Genomic DNA, 21447 nt, shown 5'->3' with positions numbered 1-21447 from the left:
AATTTCTTCCAGCACCACCATAAGGAACCTCTGAGTTATCTTTGATCAAGATTTGTCCTTTAACTCCCACATAAAACAAACTTCAAATACTGCCTTCTTTCACCTATGCAACATTGCAAAAATCAGGCACCTCCTGTCTCAAAATGATGCCGCATTTGTTACTTCTAGGCTGGACTATTGCAATTCCTTATTATCAGGCTGCCCGAATAAGTCCCTTAAGAGTCTTCAGTTGATCCAGAATGCTGTGGCACGTGTACTGACAAGAACTAGGAAAAGAGATCATATTTCTCCAATATTAGCTTCACTGCACCGGTTCCCTGTAAAATCCAGAATAGAATTTAAAATCCTTCTCCTGACCTACAAAACTCTTAATGGTCAGGCACCATCGTATCTTAAAGAGCTCATAATACCGTTTCAATAAAGTATTTCTGATTCCCCGACTCGAACACTGCACTCCCAGAATGCAGGGTTCCTTGTGGTTCCAAGTGTCTCCAAAAGTAGAACGTGAGCCAGTTATCAAGCTCCTCTCCTGTGGAATCAGATCCCAGTTTGGGTTCGGGAGGCAGATGGCTGCCCACCATTGAGTCTGGTTCTGTCCAAGGTTTCTATCTGTTAAAAGGAAGTTTTTTCTTGCCACTGTCGCCAGGTGCTTGCTCATGGTGGGATTTGTCGGGTCTCTGTAAATAATATTATAAATAAAGAGTACAGTCTAGACCTGCTCTATAGGAAAAGTGCAATGAGATAACTTTTGTTATGAATTGGCGCTATATAAATAAAATTGAATTGCACAGGCACCTCACCGATATCACTGATTCTTGATAAATGGGTACCAGTGATGTTCTGGGTGGTTTTAATCACCTGATGCAGAGCCCGCCTGTCTTGGGCCATGCACATCCCATGCCAGTTTGTAATGTTTCTAGTCAGGATTGCTCCTCTGTAAAAGTTAATAAGAATTGGGCATGATAATTTTGCCTTCTTAAGTTTCCTTAAGAAATATATAAAAAAAACTTTGTCCTTCACCCTCCGCGGGTGGTCTCATCCTTCGAGCTCGGGTCCTCTACCAGAGGCCTGGGAGCTTGAGGGTTCTGCGCAGTATCTTTTGCTGTTCCCAGTATATATATATATATATATATATATATATATATATATATATAGATATATATAGATATAGATAGATAGATAGATAGATAGAGATAGATATAGATAGATAGATAGAGATAGATAGATAGATATAGATAGATAGATAGATAGATAGATAGATAGATATAGAGATATATATATATATATATATATATATATATATATATATAGATAGATAGATAGATAGATAGATAGATATAGATAGATATAGATAGATAGATAGATAGATAGATAGATAGATATATATATATATAGATAGATAGATAGATAGATAGATAGATAGATAGATAGATAGATATATATATATATATATATATATATATATATATATATATATATATATATATATATATATATATATATATATAGATATATATAGATATATATATATATATATAGATAGATATATATATATATATATATATATATAGATAGATATTACACAAGGGTGGAGATGTGTGATGTCCATGACAGGTTCTCTGTGACGCTGATTCTCAGGAACCTAAAACTGTTCACCTGCTCCACCGATGTAGACAGGGTTGTGTGTGTTCTCCTTTTTTCTAAAACCAACGATTAGCTCCTTGGTTTTGTTTATTTTGAGCAGTAGGTTGTTCTCTGTGCACAACTCTGCAAGATTGTTGATTTCCTCCCGATATGAATTCTGATGATGGTAGCGCTACCCGCAAACTTCACAATAGAGTTCTTAGCATATCGGGGATTGCAGTCGAGGGATGTAACAGTACACAAAATTCACATTTCGGTATGTACCTTAGTTTTGGGGTCACGATTTGGGTACATTTTCGGTATAGCAAGGAAAACAAAAACAATTTATGAACATGTAACATTTGTCATTTATTTTGAAAAATGTAAACATTCAACAGGCTCATTGGTCATAATTCTTAATGTAACAGTCAAGGCACTCAAATACTGGCATATTGTCAATAAGAACAAATAAATAAAAATAAACACAAATTTCAGTAATACTCCATCATAAGACTCTGACCTGTTGATAATTCCTGAACAGCTGCAGCGTGCACTCATTTATACAGGACAGGCACAACGGACTGATGCACACGTGAAGGCACATTGTAGCGGGGCTCAAGCACTTTTACCATATATTTAAATCCTGGATTTTCTACGACCAAGTACGGTCGCATATCTGCAGCGATAAACACTCCTATATCAGTTATTGCTTTTGCATGTTCTGCAGTAAGAGGCTGCCTGAACGCTGTGGGGAAAAGGACTCGCCTTCCAGTTTGTTGAGTGATGCCATCGTAAATGACATGTTTCCACAGTCAGACCCGACTTGAGCTGAACAATGTCGGCATACAGTTTTACACTAATCGTTTCCCATTTTCGCTGTAACGAACCGGGAAATGGACACTACATGAGCTTGACCAACCTGGCTAAGCAGGCTAAGCCGACTAGCATGCTACAGCTGATAGACAGCAACTGGTGCACCGCCAAAATTTTCTGGGTAAAACTCACGCTCCAGAATTTCTGTTCTGCGCGTGCAAGTAGAAGACATAAATGCTAAAGAATGTCTTTACTGTAAGTCTTTCAAAGTCTTTGCTCTGTGTCTGTGACACAGGGGTTAATGTAGGTCTGCTGGAGATGTGGGGTAGGTCCTGGCAGTCGTTGGCCGTCTATGTGTGTGTGAATACATACTTAATATATCTTTTTCTAGATCCATTTAAGTTTTCCTGGACTTCTGTCATGTGTCAAGCAGGGAACACAAGGGTTTGGACCCAAACGCAGACACAGAGCCAATGCTGGTGAGGTTCAATGATTTATTTAAAAAAAATAAATAAATACTTACACAGAATCCAGGCAGGCAATGGTCAAAACCAGGGAAGTAGTCCAACAGAGGCAAACAAGTCCAAGGGAGCAAGCAAAAACCAAAATCCAGAATGATCATGCAGAACGTCCAAACAAACCAAGAAGTCCAAACACACACAAAAAAACAACACTAGACCAGTCAGAAAAGCTTGACATCAAGGATGAAGACGAACTGACAAAAACACACAAAAAGCACACAGACTATATACTCAGGTGAGGGGAGATAAGAAGACACAGGTGAAATTAATTAGGGTGGGACAGATAATCAAAAAAAACACAAAGACAGGAAGAAAAACTACAAGACACATGAGGAGAAGAGAGTATTCAAAATAAAGCAAGAAATGCCTAAACCAAAACCTTAAACTGTGACAGTTTCATGAATGATAAAGTTTAGTGCGGAGGAAATTGGTTAATTGTCTGTTTTAACAGAAGTCTCTGGAGAAGTTCAGCTTGATTGGTGTGTCCTTGGTCCTGGGGTCACAATCTGATCAGTTTGCTTGCTTGCACATTTTTGAAGGTAATTAGCTGGGTTCCATGTCCATGGCTTGAGTCTCTAAAGGCATAAACTTTGTAACTGTGTCACCAGTGGAGACTCTTGGGGCTAGCAAACTGAAATGAACCTCCAGTCCTAAATAGAGCTCAGATGCTGGCAAGAGGTGATTAGTCCATTGGTGATTCCACTGAGTGATCAAAGGAAGCATGAAAGCATTCTTGTGTGGCAGAGGGAATACGTTTTATTTTCGTGGGAAAATGTGTTTTGTTGCTTGTACTTTGGTTGATGCTGCAGTGAAAATATTGGCATAAGTTTAATATGTAATAAGTCTGCTCTTCATTCTGAGGTTTACTACTACACTGTCCATTTGCCTTACGTATTTGCATAGTTTGCTCTTGTTGACAAAAATCACCAAATTACCAGCTGAGTGACTTTGCGCCAGAAACAGACTTCTAATCTCAGCCAAAAGTTTAAGGCCAACACACACTGGTGACATTATGGAGTGTCACATCAATTGGCACGCATAACAAATGTAGTCCATTGTAGTCACACATTTTAGTACTGAATTTGAGACATGGGATCACTTAACATGGAAGTATTGTAAACAAAATCACAATTTTATATTAACAATATTTTTATGAAATACAGGGAGTACTAACATTCATTATTAAAAGGTGTCCCTATGTGGCCCACATAGTCACACATTTTAGTATTGTTTTGAGACATTGGGATTGAGACACAAATTAATTATAATTATATAATAATTATATAATTATATAAACATTAAATAAATAGTAAGTAAGTAAAAGTACTAATATCCAATATGAAGAGATGTGTAACCCATGTAGTCACATATGCTCAGTTGAGACCACGTGGGTGGCTCGTCACGCGATGATTACAGTGGCGTACAGACCCATGGAACTTAAACAAAGGGACAAGAACCAAAATGGAGGATGCCCTCTACTCGTCCTCACCAAGATGGTGTGGAGCACAACTGAGTTAGGCTACCATGCTATCTGTGTTTGGGATGTGTATGTGTGTGGATGCGTGTAAGGCGTGTGGGTGTAGGTAAGTAAAGGAAGAGAGAGGAAAATGCACACAAAGCAAGGTACATAAGATCCTAAATACCGTGGCAAGACACAATAATTGTCCCTTTATCACACAGGAATCTGGCAGCAAACATGTATTTGGCAGCCGTGTTACTGGACTTTCGTCTGATAAAGCGCAGTTATTGGCTCCACGCGAAGTGGCAGAAAACTAACACAAGTGTAGGCCCAGCAGCGTGGAACCTATACAGATAATGAACGTGCTAAGGATGGAAGCACACCTCAGTATTATTTCCCACAACAAAGCAAAAATCACAACAATGAAGCTCAGGTTAAAATAACGCAGTTATAAACCTATCTCTTACCAGGCTCAAGCCTCTTACTTGAGATCCCTCTTGACAGCAAGTTAATGCGTCAGTCCCTTTGGGTTATCTGGCGGAGTCTTCTCAGGCTTGGATGCTCGGACGGGTACCGCTCTATCAGCAGGTTCAACGGCAAAGCTGGTCCTCGGGCGGCAGCAGAGGAAAACAGCTAAGTCGACTTAGTGGGAAGAGAGCAGAGCGCAGCAGTTATCCTTCTCTCCCGTGAAGAAATGGTTAAATCTGTATTTTCCTTCTGCAGTTATATGAGATCGCTATGTAGTGTATAATGATCTCCTACAGGGCTTCAGGATCCAAAAATGTGTTTAGCAAACACAAAAACAGTCTGTTTTGCGTCCAGCGAGTTAAGACCTTCACCTAGGGATTTAAAGTTCAAAGTTGAAAGCAAATCATCCCCTGTAGCAATCGCAATGAGTCGCAATGGAAAGACGATGGGCGAATGGTGTGCTCTGAATTTTGTAGGCTTGATGATGTCATAGCCGCATCACAGGAATTTCAGGCGCTCCTGTGGTGGCTCGTCTAGTAGGAATCCAGGATTTGGATTCAAACTTAAATCTCACACTCAGGTGCGATTTAACAGACCCGAGGGGATTTGGTACTGTTTCTTTGTTACAGGCTTTCATTTTTACATGTAGGCCTCTTCTTCTACTTCCCCATGTGGTGAGGTCCCACCAGGTATAACAATGTTAACCTTAACCATAAACCATAAAGCTGTAAACCTTCATTTTATTGCATTGTTAGACATGTTTTGTACTGTTCACAAACTGATAATGGCCTCTTGCACCCTCTGCCAGTGCTACTGCCTGGGTGAAATACAGGAGCATATAGCAATAGTTTCTGAGATAAATGTCGTGAAAGAGGCAGCATTTTTCTCCACCACTGTCTACTGTCTTTGCTTTTACTGCTGATGTTCTGCAATCTTTGATAAAATGTATTAACTAGATAAAGTGAGAAACCCTTTCTGGCTCACAGTCAACTGAATTGTACAAGTATCAGTGTTAAATTCAATCTTCATAATACTGATGATACAATCAGACACCTTTCAGACAGAGAAGCATCTAGAAAGGATGATCAGATCTTGTTAGTCCTCCTGACCTGTAGGGAGAGCTGGCGAGGTCTCAGGAGGTGTCTCTCAGCTCCCTCTCGCCTGTCCTCCTCCCTTCCCTCTCTCCTCCTCCTCTGCTGTTCCTCCTCTCTTCTCTCTCTCTCCCTCCTCCTCTGTGCCCGGGCAGTTAGAGGGCAGAAGGAGCTGACCCCTGTAGAACTTCCATGCCTCCCTCTCAGAGACCTAGAGTCTCGCTGCACTGTAGGACGGCAAGACCGATACAGAGACAGAAAAAATATATTTATTTAAGCAAAGAGTGAAGTGCAAGTGAAGCATTTTGTTGGCTGAATTAACCTATATTTTTATTTAAAGTTGTCTCAATAATTACAGTTTAAAAAGAAGAGTAGACGAGACAGTAGATGAGTACCTGTTGTCCCACTGAATATGCTCATGTTCTTCAGCTCTGCTGCAGTCCTGTGATTGGTGGAAAGACAGGAAGTGAGATGCTGAGTGCCAGTTGGCTCCTTTGCTCGTCCACTTGCTAAGAAGGCCATGTTGCTAGGCAACGCTGCTGAACCTGAAGTGAAAGAGGAAATGCCTTCATTAGTACTACTACTGTTATTGTAATCTTTATTATTCTTCCATACATTTTTTGCATCACTACTCCTGCATACTTTCAGCTACAGAAACCATTCAACTATCAAATTGCTCAGCTCTTTAAAGCTTTTGTCAACATTTTTTATAATGTAAGTCAATGGAATAATCTTCAAATCCTCTTCAAAACTACTCCACTTTGAAATGCATACTTTCAGCAACAGACGTAATTTAAAACTTTAAACAGGTCACAATACTTTCAACTATTAAACATGCATTCAGCCTTTTTATATTGTTTAAATTTTTTGCAAAATCGCAATTTATGTTTTATGCTTTTTTCAGTCCTTTTCTGTGTTTATAATGGGTGTGTATTGTGCGAAATGTTCAGAGCTAGAGTGGGTGACATCATCGCTAGAGTGAGGGGCAGCTGTAAAACCTTAAGAATTTTGGTTCAACTTGCTCTCATGCCCACAATTTTCACACTTCATTAACAATGTATACATCAATTAGTAGACAAACTTGTCCTGGTTCAGATCATATAACTATTTAAGCCATACGACATACAGTTTTTGAATTATCTGCCTCAAAGCACTAAGAGAACCCTACAACTGTCTCATTGACTGTCCTGATAATTTGGCTCTGACACTCACGAGTACAAACATAAATGGGCCGACTTTTAAAATGTGATTTCTCTGTCATTTTAAACTTTTTTTAACACAAATTATACATCTACACGTTCAGTAACACATTCTGGTGCTGTCGGTGAGGTCATTTCACCAATACAACCTACAATTTAACTTTTACAGATTTCTCAATGACAGAGCACTTACACACAGATGTTGTTGATTAGCTCGATAAACATCAAAGCAGTGTGTTCCTTTGATCTGATTGGTGGATTTTTGTTGAGCTATTTTTGGCAGTTTAGACCTCTGTCCTTTTTAACTGTTTATAAATTTAAACCTTGAGTTGTTTAAGGTTTAGTTCAGAATTCAAATCTACCTCATTTTGTTTCTCTCTGTCTTTCTGTCTGTCCGTCTATACTGTCTGTATCGTAATTCCGTCTCATAATTCAACTCCACCTCGGTCTCACACACACACACACACACACACACACACATACATATATAGAAACACAAATACTGACACATACAGACACACATTAATAAACTAACACACACACAAAACAGTTTTTTCTATCTTTGTGTGGACTTCCACACAGATACTGTTTTTCTGTTTTTGTGGGGACTTCTACACACATACACTGTTTTTCTACCATCTCCCACTTCTACCAGTTTTACATTTCAGTTTCAAGTTTTTGAGCAGTATATTGCAATATATTTGAGCTTTCAGATTTTTTCAGGCAAATTAATTTCAGATTCCTGCATTTTCAGCAATGCTTTGTGACTTATTTTAGCTGTTAGCATTCACACGCATTTTCCACAGGAAATGCAATTTTTCTAGTTGATTTTGATGTGTGTGCAATTGTGTGAGTGTGTGGGTGTGTATGTATGTGTAAATGTAGAAATTCCCAGACAAATAATTATTTCCACATGTACTAACATGAAGAAAAAGGACACGCCCTTTCCTTAGACTGCAGGGAACTCCCACTCTGAGTCATTGCCATCCAATGGGTCTGTTTAGCCCAGTGTCAGGCTCCCCTCATACTGCCAAAAGGCTACATTTGGTACACATACAGGACAGAAGAATAGAGAGCTGCCATTTTGCCACCTACAACTACCGCCTCTCACCAACACCCCGCAAAGGACGTTTTACTATCTAGAGATTTTAGATTAATTTAAACACAACTGTGCATTGGTCTTTCTTCAGCATTAATTGAACAATTCTTGTATACACAGTAGTACATTATATGATGATATGGAGCTGAGCTCTTGACACTGACTCTGCAACCAACCCTGTGACAAGCTCAGTTCAGACCACTGCCTATCATGTATAGGCAGCATCTGTGCTTGTAGCTTACCTCTCAAACAGAGAAAAGACAAGAAGTCCTCAGTCTTGGGTCGACGTCTGGTCAGACAGGTGACTACAGCCAGGTTGTGGGTGTGATTACCTCGTGTTGATGTCATCAACACTGATGGTCTTGGAGAGCTGGGAGACTGGGCAAACTTCCTCTGTGCTTGCAGCCTTGGTCTGCATATGCATACACACACACACACACACACACACACACACACACACAGTCATACTGACAGGTGTTTCTATTTTGTCCACCCCACTGATATCAATGAAGATAGGCTAAATAACAGAAACACCTCTGTGTATAATTCAATACAGTTCTAAAGCACCACAAACTACATCCTCCAAAATGATCATACAGTCAACACCACTCTGAAACAGTTTAAACAAAAACTGAACATTAGAACCTTCATGCAGGTAGGATTTATTGCAATACTGTCAGATTAGACTGCATTAGTTTTAGCTAGGTGTACTTAATAAACTTGCAACTGAGTGTATATCAGGGATGCAAATTTATCAGGTGTGAAAAAGGTGACAAAGATGTGAATCCCCTAGGGGGATCCAGGGGGGTTGACCAAACAGCAGTTGCAATAGCTGTAAAGAGCCACCACCCAGGAACAAAATGTTTAATAACAGCTTTACAATCAATTTTAGCATGAGGATACTCACACTAGAATTATGACATTGCTATATCCGTGGAACCTTCCAGAGATGGCCCTCTTCAGTCTTCACTATTCTCAGGTGTGCTGCACAGAAGCCAGGAGCTCTTTCTTTTTTTGACAACTCAGAGGGCATGGTTCTCATTTAATTCCTTGTGACTCCAGACCCCCGCCCTCCCCCAATTTGAAAAACTCATTGGATCATTGGATCTACACGAATCACGGAAAGTACCTATTTTGGATTCAAAACAGCAATTTTTGCTGAAAGGCAGTATTTTATTTTTTTGCACCTGTGCTAATTTGGTGTTTTCTTGCCTTCAAACAAGCCTGCTTGTGCTTCGCACAGTTGAGATTTTGTTTAAGCAGATCAGGCAGCATAATGCAATTTGGAGACTCATTTTAACATGAAATTGCCCTCTTACACCTTGTCTACCAACCACGTAGCGGTTACAACAAAATGCTGCTCATAATCGGTACAATGATGTCCATGTAAACACACATAATTAAGAACGTACTGTGGGTGTGAAAGAAGTAAATAAGAGTGTAATCGTCTTCACTGAACACTAGTACACTACTAGCGCACTAGTAAAATTGAGCCCATGTAAACACCAGACTGTGATTACATTAATAGCGTTATTTAATACAGATCAGCTTTAAGAGTGCTGGAGTTTTCAACTGTTTATAGGTGAGTCATGCACACAGGCATGTATGAGCAAACACACATGCAAAAACACACAAGAGTAGCTGACCTTTTGTTGGCAGGGCCATCCTTGTCATGATGGATGCTAGCAGGGCGACGCTGTTGAGGGCATGTCTGTAAGGACCAGCTCCAGCTCGGACTAGCTGATAGTTTATGGGACTGACACCGGCTGATGCCATTAACTAGGGAGCCTTAAGAGAACAGTTAACTTTAGTTACTTACAAGAAGGAGTTTCACTGAAATGAACAAAACTATAACAAAAACAGTTAATTACATTCTAGAAATTGTTTGTATTACAAACAATGTTAAATTATATTGGATATGGTTTGTGACAGGTGGAACAGGAAAGATGAGCCGCTAGTCACAGCTAAAACATGGAACCAATATTTAGGCTTTCTTTCATGGACACCTCAAATAAACCAAACTAGAATTACCGCCCCGCGGTTATATGCCTCCGACAACCAGTGCAGTTGCAGTTTACATCCATGTCTGTCCAGACTCATACAATATATGTAGTGAATACTTGGAAGGAATTGAATAAAAAGGTATAAAGTGTATTTTTTGGCTAAATGAAGTTATCTCTATATTGATGATATATATGTATGATTCCAGTGAATATACATTGTTGAACTGATTTATGAAGGATTATCATAGATATCATGGCTAAACAGATACGCAAGATGGATTCTTAGAGTATATCTACACAAAATGTAATGCTTTTGTTTTCTCCTGGCAGTTTTAGATGGGAAGCCTCTCTATGAGCTGTAGGTGAAACTCACTCACTTACAGGATCACGATTAGCTCCAATATGTTGTTTGCAGTCAAGTGATTCCGATGACGCTCGAAATTCAGAATGAGGCAGGAAGTGAAAGGCAGAACGAGCGAGATGGAGGAAAGCCCGTACTGTGCTAGATAATGAATAATCACTGTGTCGTCCCAGTCAACGTGTGTGTGAAATCTGGAATTTGCCCAATTAATTCTTAAATTATGGCTAAAACCTATTTTGAGGTCACAATGACCTATCTATCCTGAATCTACCTGAGTATCTGTTAATTAATTGTTTTCCATGATGGCCCAGTAATCAGTAATCAGGCCTATTGTTTTCTGGCTGCACCTACCTCATCACTGTTAAGTACCTGATTAGCATGTGGTTGGCATGACCAAGGAGCTAATACACTGTGATAGACTTTGGGCAGATTGAATCTCAGACCACCATTTCCAACTTGATGTTGGGGTCCACAGTATTGATTCACGGCTGTGCTGTGGGCTCTCCGGTCTCTCCCATCGTGGCCAACCTGTACATGGAACAGTTTGAGAAGAAGGCATTATCCTCGTTCCCGGGCACACCACCAAGTCATTGGTACCGCTACGTGGATGACACCTTTGTGAAAATCAAGAAACAAGACTTGGAAGCGTTCTCAGAGCATATCAATACTGTGGACCCCAACATCAAGTTCACACGAGAGGACGCCAAAGAGAACCGCCTGGCCTTTCTTGATTGTTCTACACTCAGGAGAGGATGGAAAGCTCCAGATAGAAGTGTACAGGAAACCAACACATACGGATCAATACTTGCTCTTTGACTGACACCATCCATTACAGCACAAGCTGGGTGTAATCCGGACATCATAACATAGAGCCCAAGAAGTGCCCACCGGCTCAGAGGGTAAGAAGAAAGAGGAAAGGCATGTCCAGAATGCACTCTCAGCCTGTGGTTATCCTACTTGGGCTATCAACAAAGTTAAAAGAGCCAAAAAACAGGACAAAAGTGGAACAGAACCAAGAAGGAATGGTGTTTCCATTCCTTATGTATCTGGACTGTCTGAAAAACTACAAAGGATCTTTAGACAGCACGATGTTCCTGTTTTCTTTAAACAAGGCAACACTTTAAGACAGAAACTCGTTCACCCTAAGGACAAGATGCCCACACAAAAACAGAGCAATGTAGTTTACTCCATTCAATGCAGTGAGGAAAACTGCAAAGAACGGTACATAGGTGAGACCAAACAGCCATTTCACAAAAGACTTTATCAGCACAGACGACACGCTAACTCAGGATTACAGAGCGCCGTGCATTTGCATCTAAAAGCTACAAACCACACATTTGAAGCAAGGTGAAGATTTTAGGAAGAGAGAAGAGTTGGTTTGAACGGGGGGTCAAGGAAGCCATTTTTGTGAAAAAAGAAAACCCCTTTGAACAGAAATGGTGGTCTGAGATTCAATCTGCCCAAAGTCTATCACAGTGTATTAGCTCCTTGGTCACGCCAATCACATGCTAATCAGGTACTTAACAGTGATGAGGTAGGTGCAGCCAGAAAACAATAGGCCTGATTACTGATTACTGGGCCATCATGGAAACAATTAGGTCAGTTTCAGGTGAAACTAGCTAATTAACAGATACTCAGGTAGATTCCTTCCTGAGGGCAGGGCTTATGTAACACAGAGCAGCTTAAATTTCTAGTTCCCATCCCATTTTTCACAATTGAGAATGACTTCCGGATGGGAGCCGAAACGTCTTGATTCTGAAAACAGTGTCCAGATGACTACGACTGAAACCTTTTCTACGATAGAACACTCCTGGACGAATGAGGGACTACACCGTCTTGTTGTATCCCATTAAACATCAGTGTGACATTTTGTCATAATTACGCATCAATTCTTGAGTTATGGCCAAAAACGTGTTTTGTGAGGTCATAGTGACCTTGACCTTTGACAACCAAATTCTAATCAGTTCATCCTTCTTATCCAAGTGGACGTTTGTGCCAAATTTGAAGAAATTCCTTCCAGATGTTCCTGAGATCGCGTTGATGAGAATGGGACGGATGTGAGGTCGCAGTGACCTTGACCTTTGACCACCAAATTCTAATCAGCTCATCCTTAACTTCGACTCATCCTTGAGTCTAAGTTGACGTTTATGCCAAATTTGAAGAAATTACCTGAAGGCATTGCTGAGATATCGCATTCACGAGAATGGGACGGACAGACTACCTGAAAACATAATGCATAAAAAGTACATTTGGTACAGCCCTGAATACACGTTGGTTGCAGCTATGAAAGTTTATTAAACACAAGAAGTCAGACAATTAGACAGGTTGGAAACACTCACTTGGAAGAGAAAGTGAAGGTGAATGGTAAAATAAAAAAACTGCATTGTAAACCTCCATCACAGCTTACAGGGCCACTTCCTGAGCAATGAGGGATTCTTAATGACATTCCAGGTGTGCTCACTTTTAGTGTGACCTCCAAATAAAGTAGTTTAGATTATCTGGAAAACACTGTTGGCCTGTTTCCACCCTGTCTGAATGTCTGACTGCTCATGTTTTTTGACCCACCAGGCTCTTTTTAGTGATGTTACGGTGTTCCCAGATCTTAACAATTAACTTAGTGAGTACACTGCTATTATTACTGATGGACAAAACTGTGAAAATAAGATAAGGTAATGATCTAGGATTATCTTTAAAGGCAGTACAGTGTGATTAAAAAGAAGAGAAGTAGAGTATTGATGGTACTGACCACTGAGGCTTGTGGGGGTGTGTGACCTCAGTGTCCTGGCCGGGACCGGAGTGCTCAGCAACGTCTGTGTGTTTTCAGGTGTGCAGGTATTTTTCACTGCTTGTTTGCATGTACTATGTGTGTGTTTTGCAGTTTCTGTGTATTTTGAGTTCAGCAGCGACAGTGTTTTTTGTGTTTTATGTGAGCGTAGTGTCCTGGTTGATACAGAATTCTTCTGGGACGTGTATGTATTTTGTTGTGGGTGTGTAATTTTCCCTGTACACATTTTTGATTGTGTTTGCATGTTCTGTAGTGTATGGGTACATTTATGTTTTGGTGTGCATGAGTCCTGAGAGTTCGCTTTTTGCCCCTTGTTTGTGTGTTCATGAGGGCGTAGATTTTTTGAAATGTGCATATTTTGTTCACTGGGTATGTTTTTCTGTGCATATGTATTCGGTGGTCTGTGTGTGACTCTTTGTTGTGGCGTGTGCACACTCTGTCTTGTGCGTGAGTTTTTGTGTGCGTGTGTGTTAGGTAGTGTCAGTGTCTTTCGTGGAGCATGTAAGAGTGCATTTTTTGACATGCGTTTGTGTGCGCGCGCACGTGTGTGTGAGTGTTTGTGTGTGGCACGGTGGGTGTCTCTGAATTCCCTGAGGGAGAGGAAAAGAACTTTTCGGACCAGACGTTCTTCACACCATGGCATCCCGTCACTGATGTCCTGCAGAGTCACAGACACAAACACCATCAGCTTTGCTGACACTACCAGCTGTCTCTCAAATAACATGAATTCCATCAAACACTGATGATCATACTATAGTAAAATATCAATATGAAAATAAAAAGAGAAAAATAAAAGGACTAGAAATCTACAGAGTTGATATTTGTTGTCTTGGCTTTAACTTGTCACTCCCTGACACCAACCTCATTGGGGAATTCTGATGATAAACTAAAGGCCTCAGTATGCCTCAAATTAAGTGCCTGTTGGATCGTCTAATGGCCTCTGAAAGCCCCTTTCTAACTGCATTTGTCTGACAATTTAAGTAAATTTCCTACACTGACAATCAGACAATCACAAGGAATAGTTAAGAACGTACTGTGGGTGTGAAAGGAATGATTGGTCAGGTTTGTGGAGGGGTGAAAGTAGGTGGGGTTTGAACTTCTCTCCCAAGTTCTCTCTTTTCAGCCTACATACAAATACTTCTGTCACTTTCCTTGCGAAAAACAGAGTTCAACACCATGAATGCCTCCAAGGAGAGAATGTCTATTTGTACGATTTTTTGCATTGCGTCGCAGACTACAAAGACACGCAAAAGATTCAATCAAGGATGCATACAGGAGGAGGCTGTGACAGCAGGCTTTTCACCTCGCCTTCAAGTGTGGCCATTCAGCAAACAACAACAAACATTCATGGTCCCCAGAGGATGAGCTGACTTTTCATCACACACAATCATCAGGTCAAAATTTCAATGTTGACCTGCTAAACAACATAATGTTATTATTGTCATTGTAAGCATCCTAACATTAGCATTTCTATCTCAAAGCACTGCCATGTCTAAGTAGTGCCAGTCTCACAGACTCGCTAGCATTGTTGTAGACTCTTAGTTATGTTCAGTTGTAAAATGTCCTGCTCACAATTCTTTAATAGCCAAAGTTAAGTGATCCTTATGGAAAATGCTTGTTTATGTTATGTGATCTTTTTCAAACTGAAATACTGGCTGAAATATTATTGGATTTTTGGCACTTACATTCAGTCACGGCATGCATCTTGGGCAGATCAGATAGCTAAATGTAAATGCAACCAAGAAACATTACAGAGACCGCAATCAGATAAAAGAAATATGGAACACAAAAACCAGGGGCCAGATGTATAGTCAGGTCTACATGAGACTCATACATACTTTGCATACACCTTATTTTTGTCAGAATTATAAAGCCATGTGTACGCTAGGGCTGTCACTTTATCCAAAAATCAAGTTTTAAATAATTTGAGGTGGTGTCCAGCAAACGATCAGGGCTTTGTAGATAATTGGACTTTCTGGGGAAGACCTGGTCTGATTAGGAGAGACAGCATTCACCCCACTTTGGATGGAGCAGCTGTCATATCTAGAAATTTTGAGTTTAGAGTTTATTAATGGACCAAAACCTTGACAACTCAGTTGAGACCAGGAGGCAGAGTTGCAGTCCTACACGCTTCTCTGCACTTCCATTAGAGCAGTTACCCACCCAAAACTCCGTAGTGATGGTGTCTGCCCCTCAACAATTTCAATTAATAAAATCAATAATTAACAGAGTTATACATAAAAACCTAAACAAAATTACTACTGCTGAAATAGCATAACAAAATAGGAGAATTAAATGTGGACTCTTTAACATCAGATCTCTGTCATCTAAAGCTGTACTAGTGAACGATTTAATATCAGAGTATGATATTGACTTATTTTGTCTGACTGAAACCTGGCTGGGTCAAGAATGTTAGCCTAAATGGGGGGGCGCTAGTGCGCATGTCTGAGGTATAGACGCGTTTTGCCAGGGCTCCTCTCCAAGGCCTCGACAATTTATTATTTCACCGTGTTTTATTTAGTTTTAGGCCATCAAAGTGTGTTTACTTTATGTATTTAGTGTGAACTTTCATCTCGACTCAAAAATGCCGAAGCCGAGTGCCTCCAACGTTAGGAACACCGACGACCAAGTATCCGGAGCTAATGCTAAAGCTAGCTCGCCTGACAAGTCTGAAAAATTACCGGACACCGCTTATGCTATGTGCAAAGAGATATGTAAAGAAATGTCCGAGTCAATCTTGCAGGGGGTTAACGCCCGCTTTGATGCTTTTGAACTCAATTTCCAGAAGCTTGTGACGTTGCAGGCCGAGCTACAGGCCCGTGTGGCTAATCAAGAACAAGCTACGAACGACTTTGAGGCACGGATCCAAGAGTTGGAAACCAGGTACTCAGAGCTGTCTAAACAAAATAGTCAGCTCCAAGCCAAAGTATTGGATTTAGAAGCTCGGTCAAGAAGACATAATATTAAGATCGTGGGAATACAAGAGGACGAGGAGGAGGGTAAACCCACTGAATTTGTCTCCAGGCTGATTCCCCAACTGCTCGGGGAAGAGCATTTTCCTCGCCCGGTCAAAGTGGATCGAGCGCACCGTTCTCTTCAGCCGAAGACGCCCGTTGGTGAGAAGCCGCGCACAATCCTGGCGCGCATTCACCACTTTCAAGAGAAGGAGTTAATTTTGCGTCACGGGAGAATGCAACCACTCGAATATAAGGGCAGACGGGTCTTTATTTTTCCCGATTATACCACTGAGGTGATGTCTCGAAGAAATGCCTTTCGGGATGTGATGCAAAGCTTGCGCAAAAAGGGGATCAAGTTCACGCTGCGGTACCCCGCTAGATTGCAAATCCATCAACACGGAGCGGAGGCACCTACAGTCTTTGAGGATCGGAACGGAGGCAGCGCGATTTGCAGAGAGGTACGGTGGGAGCTCAGGAGAGTAAACTCAAATACGTTCGAACTTATCTTACCTCGCTGCTGACGTGCATACGTATCCTTGGGACTCAGTAGAGCTACAGCTTCTGGCGTGTAGTTACTATGAATACATAGTGCACTGAGACTTGATCAAGATCATAGAATGGTCTGATCTTATTTATTTTTCTTTATTTTTATTTTCTTTATTTATTTTTTTTCTTTCTTTATTTTTTATTTGTTTATTTTGCTTTCACTTTATTAGTGACTTTCTGACCGTGTCATTTCTTTCTTCAATTATTTTTCCCTATTCAATTTTTTTTTCCTTTCTTTTTTTTCTTCCTTTTGATGGTGATAAGTTGTCCATTCAAACATTTAAAGCCACGGGGAGGGGTTCTCTTTTCCTTGAAGTAGTTTTTTTTCTTGTTGTTAAATGCCCGGCAGCTCCTTTTTGGATGGAATTGGGAGTTTTGTGTCTGGTTCAGGTAGACACAATGGTGGGTGGGGTTGGTTGGGGGTTGTTGTTCTTGTTGTCTCGGACCGGTTTGTCATTTTCTTATCTGTTATTTTCTCACTTGTTTTTATCTTTCACTGTTTTGTTCAGTTTCATGCTACTAACCAATGTATGCTAGCAAAGTTGTATGTCCATTCTAATAACCTTTTTCTTTTTCCATATGCAGAGGTCTTCTGGTAGAGTACTAACTGGGGGTAGGAATGTGACATTAGTCTCTTGGAATGTTAAGGGGCTAGGACATGCTATAAAGAGAGAAAAAGTATTTAGGCACCTTAAATCATTATCTGCAGATGTGATTTTTCTACAGGAGACCCATATTAAAGCTACTGAGCAGCGTAGATTGCGTTGCAGTTGGATATCTCAAGTTTATCAATCGCCATACACTTCTCACGCCCGCGGTGTGGCCATTCTCTTTCGGAAAAATATTCCATTTCAATTCTCTTCTATGATTACTGATCCTTATGGCAGATACATCATTGTTTCTGGTACCATAAATTCTTTCCCATTGACTTTCCTAAATATTTACGGCCCAAACACTGATGATCCTAATTTTTACAAAAAGGTTTTTGACTTACTTCCTGATGGTAATAACTCTAATATAATAATCGGGGGAGACTTAAATTGTTATCTAGACCCTTACTTAGACAGATTGTCCACTCGTCCACCCCCTGGAATTGCATCAGTGCAAGTTTTAAATAATTTGCTTAATTGCAGAAACTTAGTGGACATTTGGAGAATTCAGCACCCTGTAGACAGAGATTATTCTTACTATTCGCATGTCCACAAATCTTATAGTAGAATAGATTATTTTTTGGTTGATTCTCAGTTAATCTCGCATGTTATTGATACCAGGTACCACAGCATTTTGATTTCCGATCACAGTCCCCTTACCATGTCCATCGACCTATCTCTCCCTAAGCGGTCTTATTCCTGGCGTTTCAATCCATCTCTGCTCATTGACAGTAAATTCATAGAATATATTACCGTCAAGTTGAAAGAGTTTCTGGAGTTTAACGACAATGGGGAGGTGTCAGATTCTACACTCTGGGACACGTTGAAGGTGGTTACGCGTGGGCATATTATTTCTTACGAATCCGCTGCCAAGAAAGAAAGAGAAAAAAGACTTTTAGAGATACAAAGCATTCTTCCTACTTTTGAACTGGCGTATCAGGTGTCAAATTCATCTAACGACTACAATAAGTTAATGAATCTTAAGTATGAGTATAGCTGCATTCTTGGTGGTCAAATAAACAAGCTTTTTTTGAAAATGAGGCAGAGGCATTTCGAAACGGGGGATAAGCCCGATAAGCTCTTGGCGCAACAACTTAAAGGGGCTCAAGTTTCCAGGTCAATTTACTGCATCAAATCTAAGGATGGCACGCTGTTAACTAACCCCAAGGACATTAATGCCTGTTTTAAAGATTTTTATAGTGAACTCTATACCTCCAACAGTACAGCCACTCATTCCGATTTAACAAATTTTTTTGACTCTCTTGAATTACCTAAACTTGGTGACGTCGCTAGGGCTGACCTCGACTCTGATTTTACTTTGGAGGAGATAGTCTCCACCATTGTCATTTCCAAATGGGAAGGCTGCGGGGCCAGACGGATTTAGTTCTGAATTTTTTAAAAGATTTTGTGATATTCTCGCCCCACTCCTCCTCAGAATGATAATTAATTCTAAAAAAGATAACGTTTTACCTAACACATTGTACGAAGCGAATATATCTCTCATTTTAAAGAAAAATAAAGATGAAACCAACCCGGCTAGCTATAGACCAATTGCGCTCCAGAATTTTGATAGGAAAGTAATTACTAAAGCTTTGGCTATTCGGCTTAACAAACATTTACCCTCCATCATTCATCCTGACCAGACTGGGTTTATCCCTGGCAGATTCTCTTTTTTTAATGTGCGTCGCCTCCTCAACACAATATATGCTGATCACTCGAAAGTTAATGGAGCAGCAATTCTGTCCTTGGATGCGCAGAAAGCTTTTGACCAGGTTGAGTGGCCTTACATGTTTAGATCACTGCAAAAGTTTGGGTTTGGCGAGACATTTGTGTCATGGGTCAACATAATATATGCCAGACCAAAGTGTTCAGTTTTAACTAATGCAGACAGGTCGCTTGAGTTTCCTTTACAACGCTCAGTGCAACAGGGGTGCCCCCTTTCACCTGCCCTTTTTGCCATTGCGATAGAACCTCTTGCCCTAAGTATAAGGCGTCATACAGGCATCACAGGTCTCGAAGTGGGAGGCAAGAAAGTTCTTATTAGTCTGTATGCAGACGATGTAATACTGTATTTGCAGAATTCTGAAAGATCAGTTCCCATTCTCTTAGATTTAATTATTTCTTTTGGGAGACTATCAGGGTATAAAATCAATTTATCAAAGAGTAACTTTATGCCTCTTTCTGATACTTATAGATCTGGGTTTTTGGAGAATATTCCATTTAAGATAACCAGGGATCACTTTGTGTATCTCGGCTTGACGATCCCCAAAGATTCAAAATTATTATTTAAGTTGAACTTTGCTGAGTTTCTTTCAAAACTTATAGGAAGTTGGAAAATTCTACCCTTGTCTATGATTGGGCGTATAAATTCAATAAAAATGGTTTCTCTTCCCAGATTCCTATATCTTTGTCAGAATCTCCCTGTTTTTCTTACTTCTGCTTTCTTCAAGGAATTGGATTCTATAATCCTTTCTTATGTTTGGAACTATAAGACACACAGAATCTCTAAAATGCATCTGCAGAAACCCAAGTCTGCAGGCGGTCTGGGTATGCCAGTATTCAAGCATTATTACTGGGCCGCCAATATTAGGGCTTTAATGTATTGGATGAAGGGGGCACCGGCTAATTTGACACCTGACATCCCCTTGTGGGTACAAATGGAGTCTAACCTGGCTGTTGGCACTTCCTTAGCGGCCATGTTGTTCTCTAAGTTTGAAAGGCCTCCAGTGATGAATAAGTTAAGCTTTGTGTTAAAAAATTCAGTAAGAATTTTAAATCAGGTGAGAAAAGTCTTGTCCCTACCAGAGACCTCTGTTTATACAACAATTAGTTATCATCATTCTTTTTTACCCCCCTGGACTGATGGAACTTTCTTTGTCTGGAGAGAGAAGGGCTTAGAGTCCATCAGGGACCTTTATGTTGAGGGGAGGTTTGCATCCTTTAGTCAGTTAAGAGAGAAATTTGATTTGCCTCATGCACACTTCTTTCGTTATCTACAAATTAGGCATTATGTAAAGTCAAAAATTTGTAATTTCGAACAACTTCCTGAAAAACACGTGTTTTTCGATGTTTTTCTGAACCCTCCTGACTCTAGACATCTTATTTCCAAATTTGTTTGTTTATTCGAAAGCTTACTTGTTGCAGCTCCTACTGAGAGATTTAAAGCAGCCTGGGAGGAAGACCTGGGAGTTGAACTTTCTGATGATGTGTGGGATAAGTGTCAGGCTATGATACAGGTCTGCTCAGTAAACAGCAGACACCAACTGATCCAATTCAAGGTTGTTCACCGTTTGCATTATACTAAAACCAAACTGCATAAAATTTTCCCCTCTGTTTCTCCAATGTGTGACCGGTGCAAGGTGGCAGAGGATACAACTTCTCATGCTCTCTGGTTTTGCCCCTTATTGTCTGGATTTTGGTTAAGCATATTTGACTGGTATTCCAAGGCTTACAATAGGCCTCTTCCACCTGTTGCAGAACTTGCAATTTTGGTTTTTCACAGCGCACCTCCTGTCTCCCGGGGGCAATACAGCAATCTCTAACCCTGGGTATGATTGTGGCTAAGAAACTTGTGCTGAAGAACTGGAAGTCACCTTCACCCCCTTCCTTTCGGACTTGGATGACGGATATGATCTCTCTTATTCAAATGGAAAGACTCAGATTCTTGAGAACTAATTCCATTGAAAAATTTTCCGCTGTTTGGGGCTTATTCTTGGACCATTTGGACAAGTCAACTACTCAATCAGCCCCTAGTGGCTCCTCTCAGGCTAATGCTGGGGACCTAGACTGACTGTCTAGCAGGTTTTCACTGTAGTATTTCCGTCTGCTGAACTGAACACTTATTATTATGATTTTATTTACTTATTTATTTA

At 40.4% G+C, this 21447-nt stretch overlaps 1 protein-coding gene across 7 annotated transcripts in view; it reads right to left on the bottom strand.

The window, feature by feature from the left end:
* LOC122881591 overlaps window positions 1-21447 on the bottom strand; it is a 41588-nt gene that overhangs the window by 9343 nt on the left and 10798 nt on the right. For 3 of the 7 annotated variants that reach the window (XM_044207966.1, XM_044207968.1, XM_044207969.1), the window contains 5 exons: window positions 13384-14080; window positions 9920-10061; window positions 8516-8685; window positions 6371-6520; window positions 5994-6202 (listed from right to left, as the gene is read on the bottom strand). In XM_044207966.1, the coding sequence (XP_044063901.1) occupies window positions 5994-6202; window positions 6371-6520; window positions 8516-8685; window positions 9920-10061; window positions 13384-14080 (1368 nt within the window). Of the gene's footprint in view, window positions 1-5993; window positions 6203-6370; window positions 6521-8515; window positions 8686-9919; window positions 10062-12806; window positions 12859-13383; window positions 14081-21447 lie in introns of all 7 variants that reach the window. The other 4 variants (XM_044207972.1, XM_044207971.1, XM_044207970.1 and 1 more) reach the window with 2 other exon arrangements.

The sequence above is a fragment of the Siniperca chuatsi genome, linkage group LG9 (assembly GCF_020085105.1).
Source record: "Siniperca chuatsi isolate FFG_IHB_CAS linkage group LG9, ASM2008510v1, whole genome shotgun sequence".
NCBI classification, from domain to species: Eukaryota; Metazoa; Chordata; class Actinopteri; order Centrarchiformes; family Sinipercidae; genus Siniperca; species Siniperca chuatsi.
This window is presented reverse-complemented; position numbering and strand designations above follow the sequence as displayed.